At 42.0% G+C, this 19,222-nt stretch overlaps 1 protein-coding gene and 1 long non-coding RNA gene across 2 annotated transcripts in view; one reads left to right on the top strand and one right to left on the bottom strand.

Moving 5' to 3' along the window:
• The window catches only part of LOC146504724 (uncharacterized), a 236,660-nt gene that overhangs the window by 177,938 nt on the left and 39,500 nt on the right, over positions 1 to 19,222 (bottom strand). The gene's annotated exons all lie outside the window — the stretch shown is intronic.
• Positions 1 to 19,222, top strand: part of LOC146504726 (uncharacterized) — a 61,588-nt gene that overhangs the window by 18,175 nt on the left and 24,191 nt on the right. The window contains exons 15-28 of the mRNA XM_085183407.1: positions 129 to 155; positions 718 to 753; positions 1,598 to 1,624; positions 6,354 to 6,440; positions 6,666 to 6,701; positions 6,777 to 6,830; positions 6,912 to 6,935; positions 7,006 to 7,059; positions 8,485 to 8,529; positions 8,712 to 8,846; positions 10,002 to 10,043; positions 10,136 to 10,177; positions 13,246 to 13,272; positions 13,405 to 13,491. Of these exons, the coding sequence (XP_085039533.1) occupies positions 129 to 155; positions 718 to 753; positions 1,598 to 1,624; positions 6,354 to 6,440; positions 6,666 to 6,701; positions 6,777 to 6,830; positions 6,912 to 6,935; positions 7,006 to 7,059; positions 8,485 to 8,529; positions 8,712 to 8,846; positions 10,002 to 10,043; positions 10,136 to 10,177; positions 13,246 to 13,272; positions 13,405 to 13,491 (723 nt within the window). The remainder of the gene's footprint in view (positions 1 to 128; positions 156 to 717; positions 754 to 1,597; positions 1,625 to 6,353; positions 6,441 to 6,665; positions 6,702 to 6,776; positions 6,831 to 6,911; positions 6,936 to 7,005; positions 7,060 to 8,484; positions 8,530 to 8,711; positions 8,847 to 10,001; positions 10,044 to 10,135; positions 10,178 to 13,245; positions 13,273 to 13,404; positions 13,492 to 19,222) is intronic.

Here is a 19,222-nt window from a genome sequence, read left to right as displayed (position 1 = left end):
TGGATGGTTTGAAAGCAGGAATGTGGACTGTGAGCTCAGATGTGACGCAGAGATGTGCTTACTGCTGTAAATCACAGCTGAATGTGTAGATGCTGTATACATATATACTTATTGTTTTATGTCTTCAGGGTGAGCCAGGTGTGCCAGGACAAAAGGTGAGCTCCCTGCTGTGTTTTACATTTAAAAAGTATTATCTTAACTATGCTGCTGTGAAATGCATATCCCAGTAGACACATTTTCCCTTATGAACAGGAAGAAATGACCACTTATTTACTAATGATGGACGTATGTATCGTGTAGCTTTGAGCGTACGATCAAAGCAGAAAGATTAAGGAAGTAGTATTTTATTTATTTTTATTTTAGTATTTCATTTATTTTATTTTAGTATTTCGTTTATTTTTATTTTAGTATTTTATTTATTTTTATTTTAGTATTTTATTTATTTTTATTTTAGTATTTTATTTATTTTTATTTTAGTATTTTATTTATTTTATTTTAGTGTTTTATTTATTTTTATTTTAGTATTTTATTTATTTTTATGTTCATAATGAACTCTTATATTTTTAGTTTTAAAGGGAAATAAAGAAATAGGGCTCAGTTTTAATAGTTTCGAGACACCACTTCTCACTTTGATCATCTGTTGGCTGTTACTGTGCTTTCAGTGTTTATTAGTGTTATTATTTTGGTGTTTGTATGTGTGTCTGTTTGTCTCCACAGGGGGATCGAGGTGATGTTGGCCCTGCAGGCCCAAAGGTATTTACCTTTCTTCTGCTTTATGTTTGAAGCATCAGGAGAAACTCTCCAACACACTCTAAGCTTTTAAGATCATCCTCTCAGGTTTGAGGACAGTTTGCAGGATACAGTAGCTTTCTCCAAGAGATCTTTTCTCCTGATGACAAGTGCCTTAAACCCTATCACTGGTGACAATATTACTATTTATTTATTTATACTGTTTATTATTTACGGTTGTGGATGCTGTGGTTTTCCTTGCTGGTCTTTTCTCTCTCCTTCTGTTAACTCTCTTCCCATTTTCTCTTTCTGTCTCTTTCCTGTCCTCCGGTCCAGACGTTCTCAGTGTAATAACTCAAAATGAAAAAAAAAATAAATGAATAAATATTAATAATAATAATAAAGGTCAAATAAAATATGTCAATCAAGTGGACCAGTAAAGCTGTACTGAAAATAAATCCTCCAGACTGTCCTTCACACAATGATTCTGATAGCTCTGATGTGGACAGGACATACAAAGACAATATTATTATTAGTTTGTGTCTTTGTCCAAACTGTATAATTGAATAAACAGTTGCAGATTTTAATGTCTCTGCCATCTGGATATGAACAGTTATAGCAACAAATTCACAGTATAAATCTATAAGATGTGATTTTGCCCAGGAGCTCAAACGTTCAGCTTTCACTTGTGAAAATAAGCTGCTTCTCCTTCTGTGCAGATTATTGTAAATGTTCCATCTCATCTGTTTTCTGCCATGAGCCCATCAGCTCACTGACAGGAAACATTAGGACTACAAAATATCGTGTGCGCCATCTAGTGGAGAGTATAATTATTGTTAAATTTACAGCATTGTTATCTGCTTCACAGGGAGTTGGAGGAGACCAAGGAAATAAGGTAAGAGGAAGTAAAATAAGGCACCTTTTGTTTTTCTGAACTGCTCACTTTAGTAAAGCAAAGCTGAGTTCAAAGCTGAAGAGCCCGACACAGACTTCCTTCATAGTTTCTGGCCTTAATTCCACGAGAGGATTTAATTCAGTTCTATAGTTTAAGCAGCTAACAAGAGGAGGCTGTAGCTCTCCTTCTGTCAGCTCCCCGTCTCCCTGCCGTCTGTTTCCCCTTGGATGAAGTGGACTGCCTGCTTGAGCTAATGTTTCCCTGCACTGTGTGGGGAGGTGAAAGAAGGAGGGCAGGGAGCTTGTGTGTGTGGTATTTTAAGGATTATTTATTCATGCCAAGATGTCGCTGCTGGAGTCTGGGTGAGAGGACATGCTTTAAATGTATGAATCAGGAGAAACAGGCTTCAAATCCTTCTGCTGTCTCTGAACACAGGAAACTGGAACTTACCTGGATGGACTCGTGTCTTAGATGCTCGTCATGTCTTAGAGGCTTTACCAAAGAATAATTAAATATGAAGACATTTATGGTCTTGTTTTTCTGCATGGTGGACTCTGCTTCCTCTGTCAGCAGCAGTCCCAGCAGACCTGGGCTCATAGCACATCTCTGTACTGGCCACATTAGGATGGCAGGGTATGTTTTCTCCATTAGGGGCCTCAGACAGATGGTGGCAGCAGGAAGGTTAAACTTGTATAGCATTTAGTATCCACAGGGAGCAGCAATCTGTGAAGGCTTTTACTCTTTAATAAAGAGAAAGTGATTTCCCAGGCTGAACCTTCAGTGCCCAGAAATAGCTGCACAAGGAAGAATAATCTATGAACGTAGGGGAAATTGGTCCTATAATCTCAGAGAAACTCCTGAAACTCCCAGCAGGAAGCTCAGGTCTAATGACACACAGGGAGCAGACACATCCAACACCTGCATCAGTCATTGTTCAAAATACTAACATAGGTGGTGTTTCTGATTAAAATCGTCTGTTCTGCTCCCAGTTTTTTTAATACAATAGCAGTAAGATCCTGGATTTCATGACCAGGCGACGTGTGTGTCCACAGTGGCACTTCAATTTCCTTCACTGCAAATGAGGAGGAACGATTAAATAGCCGGAGGAAATGATGAAGAATAAGATAGGGAGATAGACATTATTTCACACAAGTCATTCTGTTATCCAGTCCAATGTCTGACTTTATGAAGACATCTTAGTTGCTTAGTTGAACTTTACTCATTGTTGACAGTTCATCTGCTCATGATTCGCAGCAGGAAGGACTTGCAAAGGATAGAAACAGACTAGAGGTGGCTAGAACAGTAAACTGTGCAAATCTAATTGAAAAGACATTTAAAAGTTGCTAGAATATGAGGTATTCAGTATGACATGGTGACTGCACATATACTTTCATTATGCAAATGTCCTGTTTATAAGAAACCTGCAGTCAGCTGAGACTGAAGACGTCACCTGATGATGACGAAACGTTTCTCCCACAAAACGCTGCGTCCAGATGAACAGAATCAACTTTTGGAGATGCACATATGCTGATTTTTCAGATGAAACTTTTCAGTGGCGTTGTTCTTGTTTCTGTGTCTTTGTGACACATTGAATGGGTGTTGAAGCCGATACTTTCACTCGTTGGTGCACACATGGATTTGTAAGCGGTTATGGAAACTCTGGCAGTAGGTGTGTCTCCTTGTGCTTCTTGACTGTCAGGACACTGGGCTGCAACACAAACACAATGACAGCAATACTGCAGTGTCATCGCTGGCTGATTACTGTCTCTGTCAGTGTAAGAGCTGCCGATTGGTCTTATCTGTTTGTGTACTTTGTTTTTGTGATGGAAACTTTGTCAGTGCACATATATCTACACACACTGTGTCACAGTAAGTGTTAAAATGCTAACTTTGTGAACATTGGACAAACCTTTGAGTTACTAATGGGACACTTTGGGATCATCTCAAGTGAACTCTTGTGTTTTGATCCTCCACATCCCAACTGAATGCTTGTCCTGTAAAAGTCCAGCAGCCATTTCTAGGGGAACTCTGCTCACTGCACTTTCTCAGGCAGAGCGATCTTTGTTGGGCTTTTTTGACCAGTCTGGAGGTGCTGAAGGTCCATGTCACATCACTGTAAGAACAAGAAGCACTCGGAGAGCACAACCTCCATTACAGCAGCAATTGGTCAATGAAATTTTAGTTATTAGATCTTTAAACCAGCTAAACACAGGCAGTGCATTTTCTGCAGAAGACCCATATCTGCACAGCTGAAGTGTTTCAGTCCAACTTTGACTCAAGATCAAGAGGGGCAGCGGTTTATAATGTAAAGGCTGATTCAACTGGGTGATATGTGATTGTGGCTGGAAAACGATGCTTCTTTGCACCTAACGAGGACAATCCTGCACTATTAATGAACTTCTCATTTACAAAATATGTCGACCCATATTCTTATAATTCACAGCGATGTAAACTGTGTGCTCTCACCTTTCAGTGCTCGTGGGAGGGCATCCCTGTCAAAGTCCGCCCAAACTATGTTATTGATTGATTGATTGATTGATTGATTGAAAGTAAGGTGGCTGATGTGTGGCATGTTCATAACCCAGCTTCAAGAGCATACTCTTTCTTCTCCATTAAGCATATTAATGCGTTGATAAATTCTAATACATGTGATCATGTGAATGCGATTATGGAGGTCGAGTTATCTCAGATCATGGGCCACTGAGTATGAACATCCTGAGAACACAATCTGTAAAAGTAGAGTCTAAGCAGACATTTAATTTTCTATTTCTCTCAGAAGAAGATCATGTCATCTTTGCATCATCTGCAGCTTACTTAAGGAGCTTACTTAAGAAGCTTACTTAAGAGGTAACCAGTGGCGACAGATGGCCACCCCTCCCTAAATCTATGGGTAATATAACTTTATAAGGCTTATTATGAACATATGCTATTAAGTCTAAAGCGAGAGCTGGACCACTGGAACACGCTACGTCTTTCTTTAGGAAGATGGATCACTGCCATCAAGATGTGTGTGAATCCTAAATCCCATTAGACCATCACTGGATTCATCCACCAGCAGAGGGCGGTGAGGACCAACGAATTTAATCTTCAACAGAGTCGACGCTGCAGTTAATGCTCCCTCCCCTCACACCCCTCCCCACCATCCCTTTCCTTCATGACCAGGTTCAGAGACAAACGAGGAGACTCAGGCAAGTCTGCATCAATGATGCCCCCTCCAGGCCTGAGGATTGCAGATCTGTGGTGCTGACATTTCTCATCATGAACCTCGACCAGTTCCATCCTCTGGTCAGACCACACCTGAACCCCCTTCACTTCACTTACCAGCCCCACTCAGAGCTGCTCAACTTTATCTACATTTTCATGTTTTTTTACATTTTCATCAATTTTCATCAGGCCGACCCTGCTGGGTAAAAAGCTGACCGTGGTTATCAGCCTGCTTCCTTGGGGGTTGTGGTCCAAGGTGCCTTGGGCCTCTTTGTCATGGGGAGGGCGCTCTGCTGGTTATCAGGGGGTTCTTGGGCACCAATCTCGGGTCACGCTGACATGGTCAGCCTCCGGCAGGTTGGGCTGCCCCTTGCCTCTGATTCTCTGGGGCTCTGGTCTTTTGGCTGTGAGGGCTCAGTTGGGGGCCTTCATTCTTCTTCTGGGGTGCAAACAGTTCTTATAGATATGTGGCCTTGGGTCTTGAGTACTTTGGGGAGCTGTAGATGGCCCAGGTCTCCTACGTCTTTCTCTACCTCCTTCTGGCCCCTGGGGTGCGCCCTTGTCATGTCTCATCCTCATTACCAAGGATACGTCGTGATGAACACTCACAGACACTTTCTGAAAGTTTTGTTAACATGATACCTCGAGAACAAGGCGGCGTAGGATTTTTACGTTGAATCCCCGTGACACCCCCGTCTGAACATCACCTAGAATCTACCACGAGGCGGCCACTATCATTGTTTTCACTCTTTGTGGTTCATAGTGGTTTTGTTTATTTGTGGTGGTTTTGTCATGTTTCTGTCATCATAGCTTGTTAGTAACTCACCCGTTTCAGTGTGTCAGTGAATATATCCGTTCCAAGATGGCTGCATGTTTTTCTTCTGGACAAGAAAGTGGAGTTTTTCTACTTTTTATTTCTTTTGCCTTTATATCTCCAGCAGGTGGGCTGAACCAGGGCTTTCTAGTGTTCCTGTGTAAACTTAAAGTCATTTTTGTGGAGTGGGCATAGCCGTTATTACATATCCAATCAGTGACGTGCTTTTCTTTTACTGGCATCTCTAGTACCCCTGATGTACCTGACGAGCAGGCATCTAGAACTTAAAAAGAATAATATTCTTGCCTGGTTGTACCTTGTTATTGTTGTAATACCTGGATGTCTGTGAAACTAAAATTATTCTGTATGATGATTTGTTTTTGTCTTTTTGTGCTGCTGGATTTTGCTCCCTCTTTGATGTGTAGTCTTAATGACTGTTTTTATGAAGCTGGCTTATTCTACCAATCATTTCTATCAACCTTCATATTGCTATTTGTTCAATTCATGAAACAGTAAATGTTTAACTGTTAGAAGACAGAACTGTTAGACAACGATGTCCCCCAGGTCCACGTACCAGCTTACTATCTATTTATTTGCTCTGGGACTGCTGACAGTATTCTTCAGTGGACCGATTATTCTTGATTGTCATGGAGATAAAATTGGAGATAACAGTGTATGCCATTGGTTAAGACTTTTCTATATGCATGACAGGGAGAGAAAGGAGAGCTGAACACTGGAGCCCTGGGAATGAAAGGAGAGCCTGGTTCACCTGGACTGCCAGGACTAAGAGGACCCAGAGTGAGTGAAATACAATGCCATGAAACAGCAAAGCAATTATTACTTAAAAATGCTTAAGTAACTCTAACTATGTGAAGTTACTGCATAATATTAGAATATTGTTATTACAGGGTGACAAAGGGAGAAAGAGTAGGATAAGAGCATTAGAAATTAATTTTGAAATTATTCAGAAAAATATGAATCCTGTAGAATATTTGTGCCTAACCAAAGTCTGATGTCTTATAGGGGGAAGCAGGTCTTCAAGGCCCAGCTGGCCCAAGGGTAAGTTCTGGATGAAATAAAAGTTTATTAAGATATGTCCAATGAGTTGACAAATGGCACGTCTGCACCTTCCAGGGTCTGCCAGGCCCGACTGGGGAGCCAGGAAGGGCTGAAATCCAGTATGAAAACGTATGTCGCTTCATATGAGTTTCACTTTCTCAGCTACAAACATTAAATAAAGCATTAGTAACATTTAATATTTCTTCACAGGATATCCGCAACATCCCCCTGATGGTGAGTATTTTCTCGATTGTATTGCACAAAATGCAAACATATCTCATGACTGAATCTCTCATCCTTATAGGGCCCTCCTGGATTACCTGGACCTCCAGGGACACCTGGGATCCCTGGAGCCAAGGTAGGAGAGTATTTGAGAATAACACAATGCCAGATGATGCTTGCACGCTGTATAACTAAACATGCATACTTTCACAATGAATATATGGTAATGTGCATATTTCACACTCCCCTATGGTTTCAGTTTGTTTGTTCTGTGGTCTACACAGGCTGGGTTTGGTGATCAATTGTTTTTCTCTGCTTGTCCATCAGGTGATAACTAAAAATCTTGTGTAGTAAATTTGACATTGGCAATGACAATTTATTAATGTGCTACATTATTGTGTTACTGTGTGAGAAGACATTTTTATTAGTGACCATAAATGTCTTTTATTTGATCTTCTAGCCTTGACACGCTGTTCATGCATAGCATTCACAACTTATTACTCTGTGGTGGAAGAATCTGTAGAATTGTTTGCTAATAATCTGAGACTGATGGTATAAAACTGGGTGCAGCTTCCTTCAGATTGTACCGGACAAGCTGTAGAGCTGAGCAGCTGTGGAAAGCCAGAAAACTTGAGGCACATAAGGGTTATTAAAAGGAAAAAAATCCTTTTAATAAAAAAGAAAATGATAAAAAATGTGAGAGTAGGAAAAAGAGATGCTAGGGTTTTCTTTGATGCACAGAATAGCATTGTTTGTCTTTTCAGATAAAGATTGTAACAACTTTTTAACATTTTTCCAAGAACTGGATAAATTGGACTGTCTTAACACAATTAATGGCTGGATGGCAAACAATTGGTAAACGATTTTCTGCAGCTTAATACAGACAACAGACAACGTTTGGTGTCTTTCTCAGCTGCTGCTCGGACACTTGGGTTCATCTTTGACTTTTGGTGCCCAAATCAAGTCTGCGAGCCGTTGTTTCTTTCTTCACTTAAGAAAAATCACTAAACTCAGGACTTTTGTCTCTAAAGGTGACTTGGAGATGTTGTTCATGCCTTCATCTCCTCCAGATTAGACTATTGTTATTAGGACATGTGACTTGTAAATGGACTCATTCTTATATAGCCCTTCCCTATTCTACCTGAGCACTGACAGTGCCTCACTCACCCACTCATACAAGCAGTTTTTTCCTATTCTGTTTCTACATAACTGCTAACATTCGCACACATTCATACTCCAGTTGAGGTTAGTGTCCTGCCCAAGGATATTTGACATGCAGACTGGAAATGAACCACCAAACTTCCAATCAGCAGATGACCTGCTCTACCTGCAGCCAACCCAATGTGACATTTTACATAATAGCATGAATGTCTAGTCTGGCATTGCTTAAAAATGTTGATTTGCAGATAGAGCTGCAAGAGTCTGCATTAAAACAAACAGGCTGTGTTAAAAGAGGTTTCTTTTTCAGTCATAATGGCATTGGTGTGGATGTGCAGCTATTGTAAACGAAGACAATTGTCTGGTTTGCCTAGCTGGTAATGCGACCTTGGTTTGTCCTTAGGGTGAAGTTGGTCTACCAGGTGCACCAGGACTGGATGGAGAGAAGGTAATATTATGTTGTCTCCATATTATTACTCAGGTCTGATTTTATGAGGTTCCTAAAATCCAAGAGTGTGGGTGATAATTACACTTAACCATCACTGATTTGATAAACACACATTTAATTCATGCAGATTTCTGTTTTTCACATTTAATAAAGTGGAGCAACTTATGATCTTCTCTTTTCAGGGACCTCGAGGGAAGCCTGGAGAACCTGGTCTCCTGGGCCCGGCTGGTCCTGAAGGTCCCAGAGGAGAGGGAGGTGTCATGGGCTTTCCAGGACCCAAAGGCACCAAGGGTGACATGGGTCCATCTGGATCACCTGTAAGTGACTCCATTAACCACACAACTGTCTGTGAATTATCACTGTTCCACATCGTTGTCATCCAGAGGGTACGTCTTGGTCTTTCTCGCTACACTCTTATCTAATTAAAGACTTGGAAGAGACCCCGAGAGTGTTGGGGTTCTGTGCAAGAAATTAACTGATGCATTTGCTATATTTGGTGGATCAGGACATCTTATTTTACGATTTCTTCTAACAAATTTATTGGGGGAAAATACAGATTGTTTGGTCAATGCTGGGACATATTTTTAATATTTGTGCATGTTTGAAGTAGATCTTTCATTTCCAAAAAAGATTTATTTATTAAAAACTATTTACTGAACTTGGAGGATAGAAACAATGTCTCTATCCTATAGCGTTAGTATCAGTCTGATATCAGAACAAATACTTGGATTGATCAGCCCACCTTTAGCAAACCATCTCAACCTCGCCCGAATGCACTTCTGTGCAGTTTTCTGTGAAATGCTGTTGCGTATTTTAAAATCTCCGTTTCCCTTTTCTTCCATCCTCATGTTTGCCGTTCACAACATGTTCTTCTTTGTTAGTATTGAGTGAAGTCTTGGCAGACGATAGAGGCGATACTGCCCCCATCGCTCCCTGAAGCTTATTGCAGTTACAAAAACACATTTACGTGATGTTAGTATATGACCTGTCAATGATGAAAGTGTGCATCAACAAACGTTTATAGCCGACGACATTATGATTATGCCGATGAATTGTTGCAGCAGTAATTAGGTGTATTATATATTTATGAATTTAATATGCTCAGAAACCTTGTAGATCTTCACTACTTGGGTGAGATTTGCTGTATAAGACTCGGTTATGCAACAGATGTCTGACAGTAAGACACAAAATGTAAAACAAAGTAGGCACCAGGCCCCAAGCATAACTAAGGGACCTTATAGTACACTGAAATGTTCCCCTAATAAATGGTTCCTGTGTACGATGCTATGCAGTGTTGCCTCTCAAGCTGCAAGAGATGGTTGGTTAGATGGCTGTGAGGTAGTGAAATGCTCCAAGTGCTGTATCAAGTCGCACACGTGTATGAAATCACAGATGCCCTGCAATAGTTTTGTAAAATATGGAAATATATGACGAACCCTTTATCCCTGTGTCGTTCCCACATATTGTTACAGGGTCCAAAAGGTGAACCTGGAGATGGAGGAAGGTTAGAATCGGTAAGGATTGTTTATAAACGGAGTTTGATAATTTTCTGCTTGTCAGTGCCTTATAAGCACTACTTTTAAAACTGTGTATACCCTGCCTTTAGATCTACGGTCCTCCAGGACCCCCAGGACCAGCTGGCCCAGCAGTAAGTCAGATATGCCGCGTAACTCTTATCTTTAAAAACAAAAGCAATGCATAACTGTAAAGGTGTTTCATGTGACACACTAACCATGTTTTAAATGATAAATAGCATGCTTACCTCCTGTCCTTGTTGGCTTTATACCCAGTTTGAGCACTTAAAGCATGCTTCTCGTTCACCCAATCACACACATTCACACAGTGCTTATGTCTAAGCAATTTATTTAGCATTTACATGCACATTCACATGGATACACTGTGGACAAATTGGGGTTCAGTATTTTACCCCAGAATACTTTGAAAGATGACTCAAAGAGCCGGGATTGAGTAGCAAACTTCCTCTACAACCTCAGTATGATCCTTCTAATACGGTCAAATACATAAACAAGCAATACCATCAAAACCACCTGCTTAATGTTGATGATTGGTGTAAAGTTTGGGACGACGTTGGAGCCACAGACTGGAGCATTACTGCAGGGCCTCAAACAGTGGCCCTGCAAATCTAAACTCTCCAAATTCCACCAACATGTTAAGTGTCCTAGCAGGGGGACAGGAAGCTGGACCATGTGTACATGGTCTTAACGTTTATGTTTGCCCTGTGGTCAGTCAGGTCCCACACCTGCTTGTAACAAGCTGTGCGTGGATGCTACATGTGAAATTAGCGTGACTCCCTTTAAACATCAAGTTCAACGTGTGGCTTGAAGGCCAAACTGGCAGATAGTTCCTGTGCTATGGGACGCACTAATCAGCATTTATTTACAGCTGCCAGAGGGCGTTGAGTATAGCACAAACATGTGAGGACACATCTCTTTACCTGCCTTACAGCCAAATCGCACTAATCCCCACAACAATCCAGGCTCTCAATGGTGGCTAATTTAAACTCCAGGAATGGTTAGCCTGACACTAGAAAAACACTCTTTCAACTTCACTGTTGTGACGTTCATGTGACTAATTCTTACTACTGGAGCTTTTCTAGTCACACACAGTGAAAGCCCAAGTCAACCAAGCATAAGACTTACGTGTGGTAGTTTATTTAAGATAGCTATGCGACACTTACCTTTGCTTTAACGATGAACACTTTCAGGTAGGACATTAACAGGGAGAGGGGGGGCACAAAGAAATACTTTCTTATTCTCATTTAAAATGTCTCGCTTTAATAAATAATTATCTGAATCTTACAACCAAAGTTATCTGACGTAAAATGTATAGAAATCATACATATACCAACAAGACTGTGGCATCACTGTCAACCACAGCGTTTTCATTCAAAGGCTTTATGGCTTTAATACCTGGGGGGACGGTCTCTCATCAAAATGCAGATTTTTTGTCCCAGTCCAGCTCTGGGCACGACACGCAGTGAATTAATCTGAGCAGGTGCATCAAAAAATAAATGGCCGGGCCAGCGGTGCACATCACAAATTAGCTCGCATACACACATTAGTTGTGCCGCTTCTTAATGTCAGCATCTTAGCTAACAACCCCAACTACCAGATTCAGCTTGTAATTGGCTAAAAATAACTACCGGTGAGAGGGACGTTGCTAGCTGACAGCTTTTTCAAGCCATGTTGAAATTTCCACATTCTGACACTTCAAAAACGTCAGCAGCTGTCGGCTCAGCATCAGCACCACGGAGATACACGGATACATCCGTAGACTCGAGACAGAATTCTGAAAGTGTTTTCAGGGCTTTCAGGTGTTTGGACCAATGTTTTATGTTCTGATCAAACCAGAAAGCTTTAACGAGCAGCTGGATTTGTCTGTCTTTAACCTGCTGGACACAAAGGACATCGAAATGCAGCTGATTGAACTGAAAAGCTCGAATCTGTGGGGTCAAAGTTTGCAGAAGTACGAAGCAGCTGGAATCCACAGCTGTGTGTTCATGGAGCTGCATGTTCACCTGCTGGACGTCACTACCTGACAGGTTTAACTCTTCAGAACATTGCAGAGGCCTTATTGACAGTGTTTGGCTCTACATATCTGTGTGAGCAGATTTTCTCTCACATGAGTCCTCAGGTCTGAATGCTGGACACTGGGAGACCTGTGTCTCTGAGTGGGAGACCAGAGATCACATTAACATGTGTGTCTCTGTATTAACAAACATATTGGCCCAGTTTATTTTTCTTATCACTGTTGTGAGGAGACCATAAACATCATTTGTATTTTCTGTTGTTCAGTTCATTTGCTGTAATGGAGAAAAAGTCTTTTTGTTTCAAAATAGCTGATAACTATTCGCTGACAGCTGCAAACATCTGTGAACAAATATAATCCTGTAAAGTTGATCTATATAGTGAGTAACTGTTCATATAGAGCGTTATTAGATTTATTGCTAATGCAGTCATATGGCACACTGACCTCTGAGGAAATTTTAAATGCACTCATCATCAGAAAGGTTGCCGACCCTGTTCTACAAGATGCACATAGATGTCACTGTACTCGAGCTCTGGGAGAGACATTGGCACTTTTGGGTATTTTAGGTATTTACATAAAGCTGCCAGAGCAAAATATGGATCACAAGTCCCTAAAATTCATTGTTTCTCTTCATATGCTTGTTTTTCGAGTAGTTGCTTGATATAGGTGGAAAAATACTTTTCCTACAGCACCACCTGCTGTCCACTTCTGACCATATTTTGCATGCCAGGGTAGTGAGTCAGTCATGTGACTGAAAACTCTGGCTAGGTCTATGCTGCTGGGGACTTCCCATGATGCACTTGGTGTTTCTTCTTCACTCACCTTTATTTCACTCACCATGTCTTTATACATAACTCGTTACTTATTTTAAAGCTTTGGCTCTTGTCCTCCATGTACTTTATCTCGTCCTTTTATCCTGCCGTCCTCCACTCACTCCCTAACCGCAGAAGATGGCTGCTCCTCCCTGAGCCTGGTTCTGCCAGAGGTTTCTTCCTGTTTAAAGGGAGCTTTTCCTTCCTACTGTCGCCATGGGGTTGTTTGATTGTTCTGTTTTATTGGAGGGTCATTACCTTTCAATATAAAGCACTTTAGCATGACTGTTGTTGTGATTGGCAGTATATAAATAAAAGTGAATTGAAATAAATTCCACTGTTTTGTTCTATCTAGGGACCACAAGGACCATCAGGGCCTAAGGTGAGAACAAACTATGATATCACTTTCTACGGTTATTAAATTTGCCTCTAGTTATATGTTGTCAATATCACATCATTGATTTTATGTAGGAAAGTGTAAGGATTGTATTGTATCTCTTACCTTTTAACTCAGGGAGAGCCAGGAATTGGAATCCGAGGAGAAAAGGGAGCGACGGGTCAGAAAGGCGACAAGGGAGACAGAGGCCATCTTGGACTTCCTGTAAGTTCACGTCTGTCTGTTCATAATAACCAACATTCAAAATACATCTTAGCTGTCTCATGTTGAAAATTGATGCAAATGATGTTTGAGTTGATTTGTAATGGGATAATCTGAAAATGAATTTTTAGGTTGTTATTCTTTCACACTGGTTTGCACTCACATTAAAATAATCATCAGTTTTAGGTCAAACTTTACATCAAACTACCAAAACTCTTGAACCACTGGCATAATCAAAAACATCCAATGGTTGCTTCAACTCTGTGCTTTTTCAGTGATATCATTACAGTCATTACAGTAACGCCAGGTTGGCCACGACAATCTCTGCAAACAACACAGAAAACAACAAAAAACAGTTAAAAACCCTCAAACTGTCAGATAAAAAAACGTCGTCACACTCACTTTCTCTTCTCTCAGCCAACTTTTGGCTGCTGTGACCCGATGCCTTGAATTACTGTAATCATCCTAATATCACTGAAATGAGTCACTGCGTTCAGGAACCATTGAAATTCTCACACTTTAGCTGCTGGTTCAGGAGTTACAGGAAATACAGATGTTGAAAAAATGTTGCAAAACCAGAGAAAGGTTCAAAGGCTTTACAGGGCTGACGACACCCTTTCAGTTGCTCTCAGTCACTAATCGATTGAGGAATTGAGTTTTTCACATGGTAGCAAGATGTTGTTGCATTATCATTAATTGTGAAATTATTGGCTCTAAGGATTTGCTTTGTAAGTTGAAGTTTGGATTCCTGCTTTTATTTCTCTGATAATAATAAGATGTAGCTCTTATTTCTTTCTTATCCTAGTGATTATTTTTAGACAGTGAGATAATGTTGAACTTTACATCCTGGTATGATTTTAATACTTTGCCTTAATACCTTAATTTAGTTTTTCCTTGTCTCTTTTTGTCTTGATGCTAATTATCTTCTGTTTACTTCTTGTTTTATTTTTAAGGCTAGTTTTCTGTTGTCTCACTTTAGATTTCTCTTCTCTTTATAGTCCTTTTTTCCTCTTCCTGTTAGTGATCTGTTAGTTTTTGTTGTTGCTGCCTGTGTTTGAGTCTAGAAAGCAGGTTCAGCAAACAGAGTCTAACAACTCTGACTTTTCAGTTCTAAAATAGGTTAATCATACTTCCTTAAATCAACTGTGAGGATGTTCACCTTGAATATGTGTGTGAGTACAAGAAAAAGCCATTTTCAGAGGAGCACCAGGAGTCTCCGTAGTATGGTGTAGTAACTGAGGCTGGACTGAGTCAGTGTGGCCCATCCAGCACTTCCATATTAACAAAACAGTAGAAGACAAAAGCTCATTACTTAAAGCTTGAATTTTAAGAGATGGAGCTGAAAAAGTTTCAGCTTTAACTTAACAAGGACAAAATGCAGTTGATAAAAAAAGAAGATAAACCATATGGATCGAACATGTACCTGCGTATTAGTCAGACCAACTAACACTGGCTTAAGTGAAGTTCAGTGGAGCCTGCTGAGGTCCTTGGCTTTAACGGAGACGTTATAATACAGCGCGTGAACTAAGCATTGACTATAAAGGTGCTATTGACATGAAATCCCCACCAGATTTAGTAGCAACCCATTCAACTGACACATCCAAAACAACTCAAACCATAAATGTTCATAAATTATGTGTACTAATCAAAAAGGAGTGTTATGGAAGTTTAGTGCATTAAATAAAAGAGGTCACACTGCTCAGTTTCCTTTTGAGCGCTTTATTCTTGCAAGAAGGAATTCAGCCAGCACGAGGCACTTCTGGGGTTGTAGTGAGGATACAAACTGACCCTCCTTATAGGGCTTTGGAGTTGACGTCACGCCGCAATGCATTGTGGGAGCGCGGCGCCATGTTCGGGGTCTACGAATCAAAACAGACACTGTGTTGGAACGACGACGACAAGAATCATGCTTAAAAGCAGCTCCAAAGAAAACGGACGGTATAGAGGCCGATTGCGTCCAGAGGCGAAGCAGCGGTACTTGAAAAAAATAGAGTGCATCGCAAATCTGGACCCATATGAAATACGGCAGTGGAGTAACGACCCAGACGACTTACCGCCACTGTCCTAACCCGATATCTTCACGTATCTTGTTTGTGGAGTAAGCGCCTACACAGCGAACCAGTTTCGTAATTACAAGTCACTGGAGGCGCACATACAATTTACAAACGGCTGGGTGCAAGATTTGGGTATTTTGTAACAATTGTCAAAGTGTAAAATAAAGCGTCAAATGCAGATCTTTGTCATTACCTGGCTTTTATTATAATGTCATTTTAGTGAAACAGAGTTCAAAGCGATGATAAACTGTCAATTATAGTATACAGATACAGAAATGGTTACACAATGTAATGTCAGTGTGTTCATACAATTACACATAACAAAAAAGGTTTTCCTAGTACTATTTCTTCAGAGACATACTCAAAGTTTTCACAATCATTAATTAACAAGAACAAGTCTCATGTGTGTCTGGTTTCATTACCACACTGGGGCACATGTTAACCAAAACACAACATGCTGGGATCTTAACCTCCACACACATCATTCCCACCGCATTTCTGATGTCAAAGCCTCTGTCAGCCAAAACTACATCCCCTGGTAACAGCTTGTTAAGTATGCCACATTGCTCTGTGATGTGTTTATCTGATGCACGGCCCCCCACCCCTTAGAAATGAACGAAATTGCACCTTGTGAGTAATCCCGATCAGGTATTTCATGGTGTGTGTACCCTTGTAGTGCGAGTACGTTTGAGCAAGAGCCTTTAAATTAGATGGTCGTTCTGTACGAACTTGATATCAGCTCGTCTCACGGCTGCTATCCAGGCTCGACGCCTTCGTTTGGTAACATCCGATACCCGAGCTCCTTGATGTTGCTTCCAGCTTGGGAAAGCATAAAAAGACAACCCAAGCTTATTCCCGTGCCGATCGTAAGATCGAACATTGCAGCCGACCACACAGCAAGTACGAACCATGGCTGTGCTTTCGCTCCTTCGTCGCTTGCGCTAAGACCCCGAACATGGCGGATCAGGCCAAAATCCTTTCCACGCCCACCCCCGTGACATCACGCTCCAAAGCCCTATAAGGGGTCCTCCCCCATTTTTACTACTACTCCTCTGTAAGGCAGAAACACATCACTTTACACAGGTCACCTACAGCATATATGAAACAGATAAATTAAACCAGCTAAATGTCTTGTCCAGACAGGAAGTAGGACAAGTTGAAATTTAAAGGGCTGTAAAACCAGATACCACCAGGTGATCCGGGCGTTGGCATCTTTCATGCGGTGAAGCCATTGCAGCGGGGCGTGGTCTGAGCAGAGGGTGTATGAGCGCCCCAGCAGGTAATAACAAAGAGAGTTGACCATCGAGGCGTCAGTCTGGAGGATAAAAGGGGGGGAGTCAGGACTGTGAGCAGCTGCACCCCACAGAGAGCCTTCTTTACCTGCACAAACTCCACCTGGCACGACTCCGTCCACTGGACCAGGTCTGAAGCACCCATTCGGGTGAGCTCAATTAAGGGGAAGGTCAGGTCTGCAAACCCAGGCACGAACCAGTGGTAGTACCCTGTCAGCCCCAAGAACTGTCTCACTTCCTTTTTGATCTTGGCAATTGCTGCTGTTTTTTTCCATCTGTGGACACACCTGCCTGCCCCCAAGTGCTACCCTAGATACTGTACCTCCCTCCGTCCAACTGCACACTTCTTTGGGTTGGCCGTGAGCCCCACCTGCCTCAGGGACTCCAGGACTGCAGCCACCCGCTGCACATGCTCTGACTAGGTGTCACTATGGATGATAACATCATCCAAATAGGCGGCAGCATTACAGCGTGCAGCCACAGCACCCAGTCCATGAGGCTCTGGAAGGTGGCCTGGGCTCCGAACAAGCCGAACAGAAGGGTGACGAGCTGGTACAAACCGTGCGGAGTGGAGAAGGACGTTTTTTCCTTGGACTCTGCAGATAAGGGAATCTGCCAATAGCCCTTGGCTAAATCCAGTTTTGTGAAAAAGCGGGCTGTGCCCAACCAGACCAGGAGCTCATTGAAATGGGCATGGGGTAAACATCAAAGTGTGACACCTCACTCACTTTGCAATAGTCACACACAGAACGGGATAGACCCATCCTTCTTCATGACCACAACGACAGGACTACACCACGCTGACTCTTCTGTTACTCCCATCCACAGCATCTCAGCCAAATACCTCTGAACAATTTGACTTTTATGTTCAGGTAGCCTGTGTGGCCGTGAACGTGCCATCATGCCAGGTTGAAAATGGTGCTCGATGAGACTGATATGGCCGAGCGGGGGGAGAACACATCTGCAACAATCCACCAACATCTGCTCTCTAGGTCTGTGCGACATGGTTATCACAATGGAGGGAGGCAGGAATGGTGGTATTTGGTACCTCTGGCCCCAACTCGTCTCTGTCACCAGGCTCACCAGAGAAGCGGCTTCAGTCTCTCTCCATGCTTTGACGAGGTTGAGGTGATATGCATGGACCCTCCATTGGCCGACCATATCACTTCATAGTCGACGTCCCCCACTCGCCGTGGGACCACCAAGGGCGTGAGTAATTTTGAGCTGGAGAAGGGAAGCAATACAAGCACTTTATCTCCCTGTTAAAATTGCCTCTGTTGTACAGATGTGAACATCACGCAAATTCTCCCATGACAACCTCCCAAAAGTGTGTTTTGCTTGCAAATCCAGAACGTACTGAATCTCATTTTTCATGGGACTCAGACCTTCCTCCAGTTCTCTTTAATAAGGTTGAGCACCCCTTGCAGCTTCCTGAAAATCCCTTGGTGGAGGCCTGGGGCACCTCCCACACTGCAAACAACAGAGGGTCTAACCAGCGATCTCAATTATGTTCATCCTTGTGAATGAGTCATGGACTTTAAAGTCTTATTCAGCCGCTCCACCACCCCTTCAGTCTGAGGGTGGTAGACATTTAGGGTGCGAGCCATGAACGATGAGCCCTGGTCAGTCAATATCTCTTTCGGGAACTCGGGAGATGATCTGCAACAGCGCCTGCTCAGCGGCACTGCTTCTGGGTATTGCGTTACATAATCCACCTGACTAAATACAAAGCGATAGATGCGTCACTACGTGGTGACACAAACTAGAGGAAAAACCTTTTTTCCTGATAACTCTCTGTTATACTCTTGATCTGCATGGGCCCCCAACCCCTATACAGGAAGTCTGTTTCAGCTCTTGGTCCTATGAGTCTTACCCAATAGGTATGCAGAGGTCAGCTGCTAACCCGGATAAGAAGAAAACTGAGTAGCCTTGCAGATCAAATACTGTCAGTCCCATCGGTTTAGGGTAGCTCCCCTATTGATCATGGCACTTGTAATTTCTGAGGAAAGGGCCCAAGGGAAGATTATTTTAACTGGCTAGGGTAAACTGTCAAAGCTATTTGCACTGATCAAAATCAGTACTCAGACTTTTACCTTTACTGTCTAACAAAGAGTTAAAAAGTGAAGGTCCACAATTTAGACTTTAATTGCCAGAAAGCAAAAGCAAAGGCAAATAGTAATAATCATAAAACACTTGAACTATATGTAAACTATAGGTATCTAATTAACCTGCTCTGAGCTAATGCTGATTTTGTTCTTATCTGTGGTGGGGAGAGCTTGGAGAAAGGATGAGCACAACCTAAAGATCCACTTATCCCCATGTTGAGTTGATGGTAATCACCCTACAGGAAAGCAGCTGGGGATTCAGTGGGAGTAAGATGAACCAAAC

Source organism: Neolamprologus multifasciatus, chromosome 13 (genome assembly GCF_963576455.1).
Source record: "Neolamprologus multifasciatus chromosome 13, fNeoMul1.2, whole genome shotgun sequence".
NCBI classification, from domain to species: domain Eukaryota; kingdom Metazoa; phylum Chordata; class Actinopteri; order Cichliformes; family Cichlidae; genus Neolamprologus; species Neolamprologus multifasciatus.
This window is presented reverse-complemented; position numbering and strand designations above follow the sequence as displayed.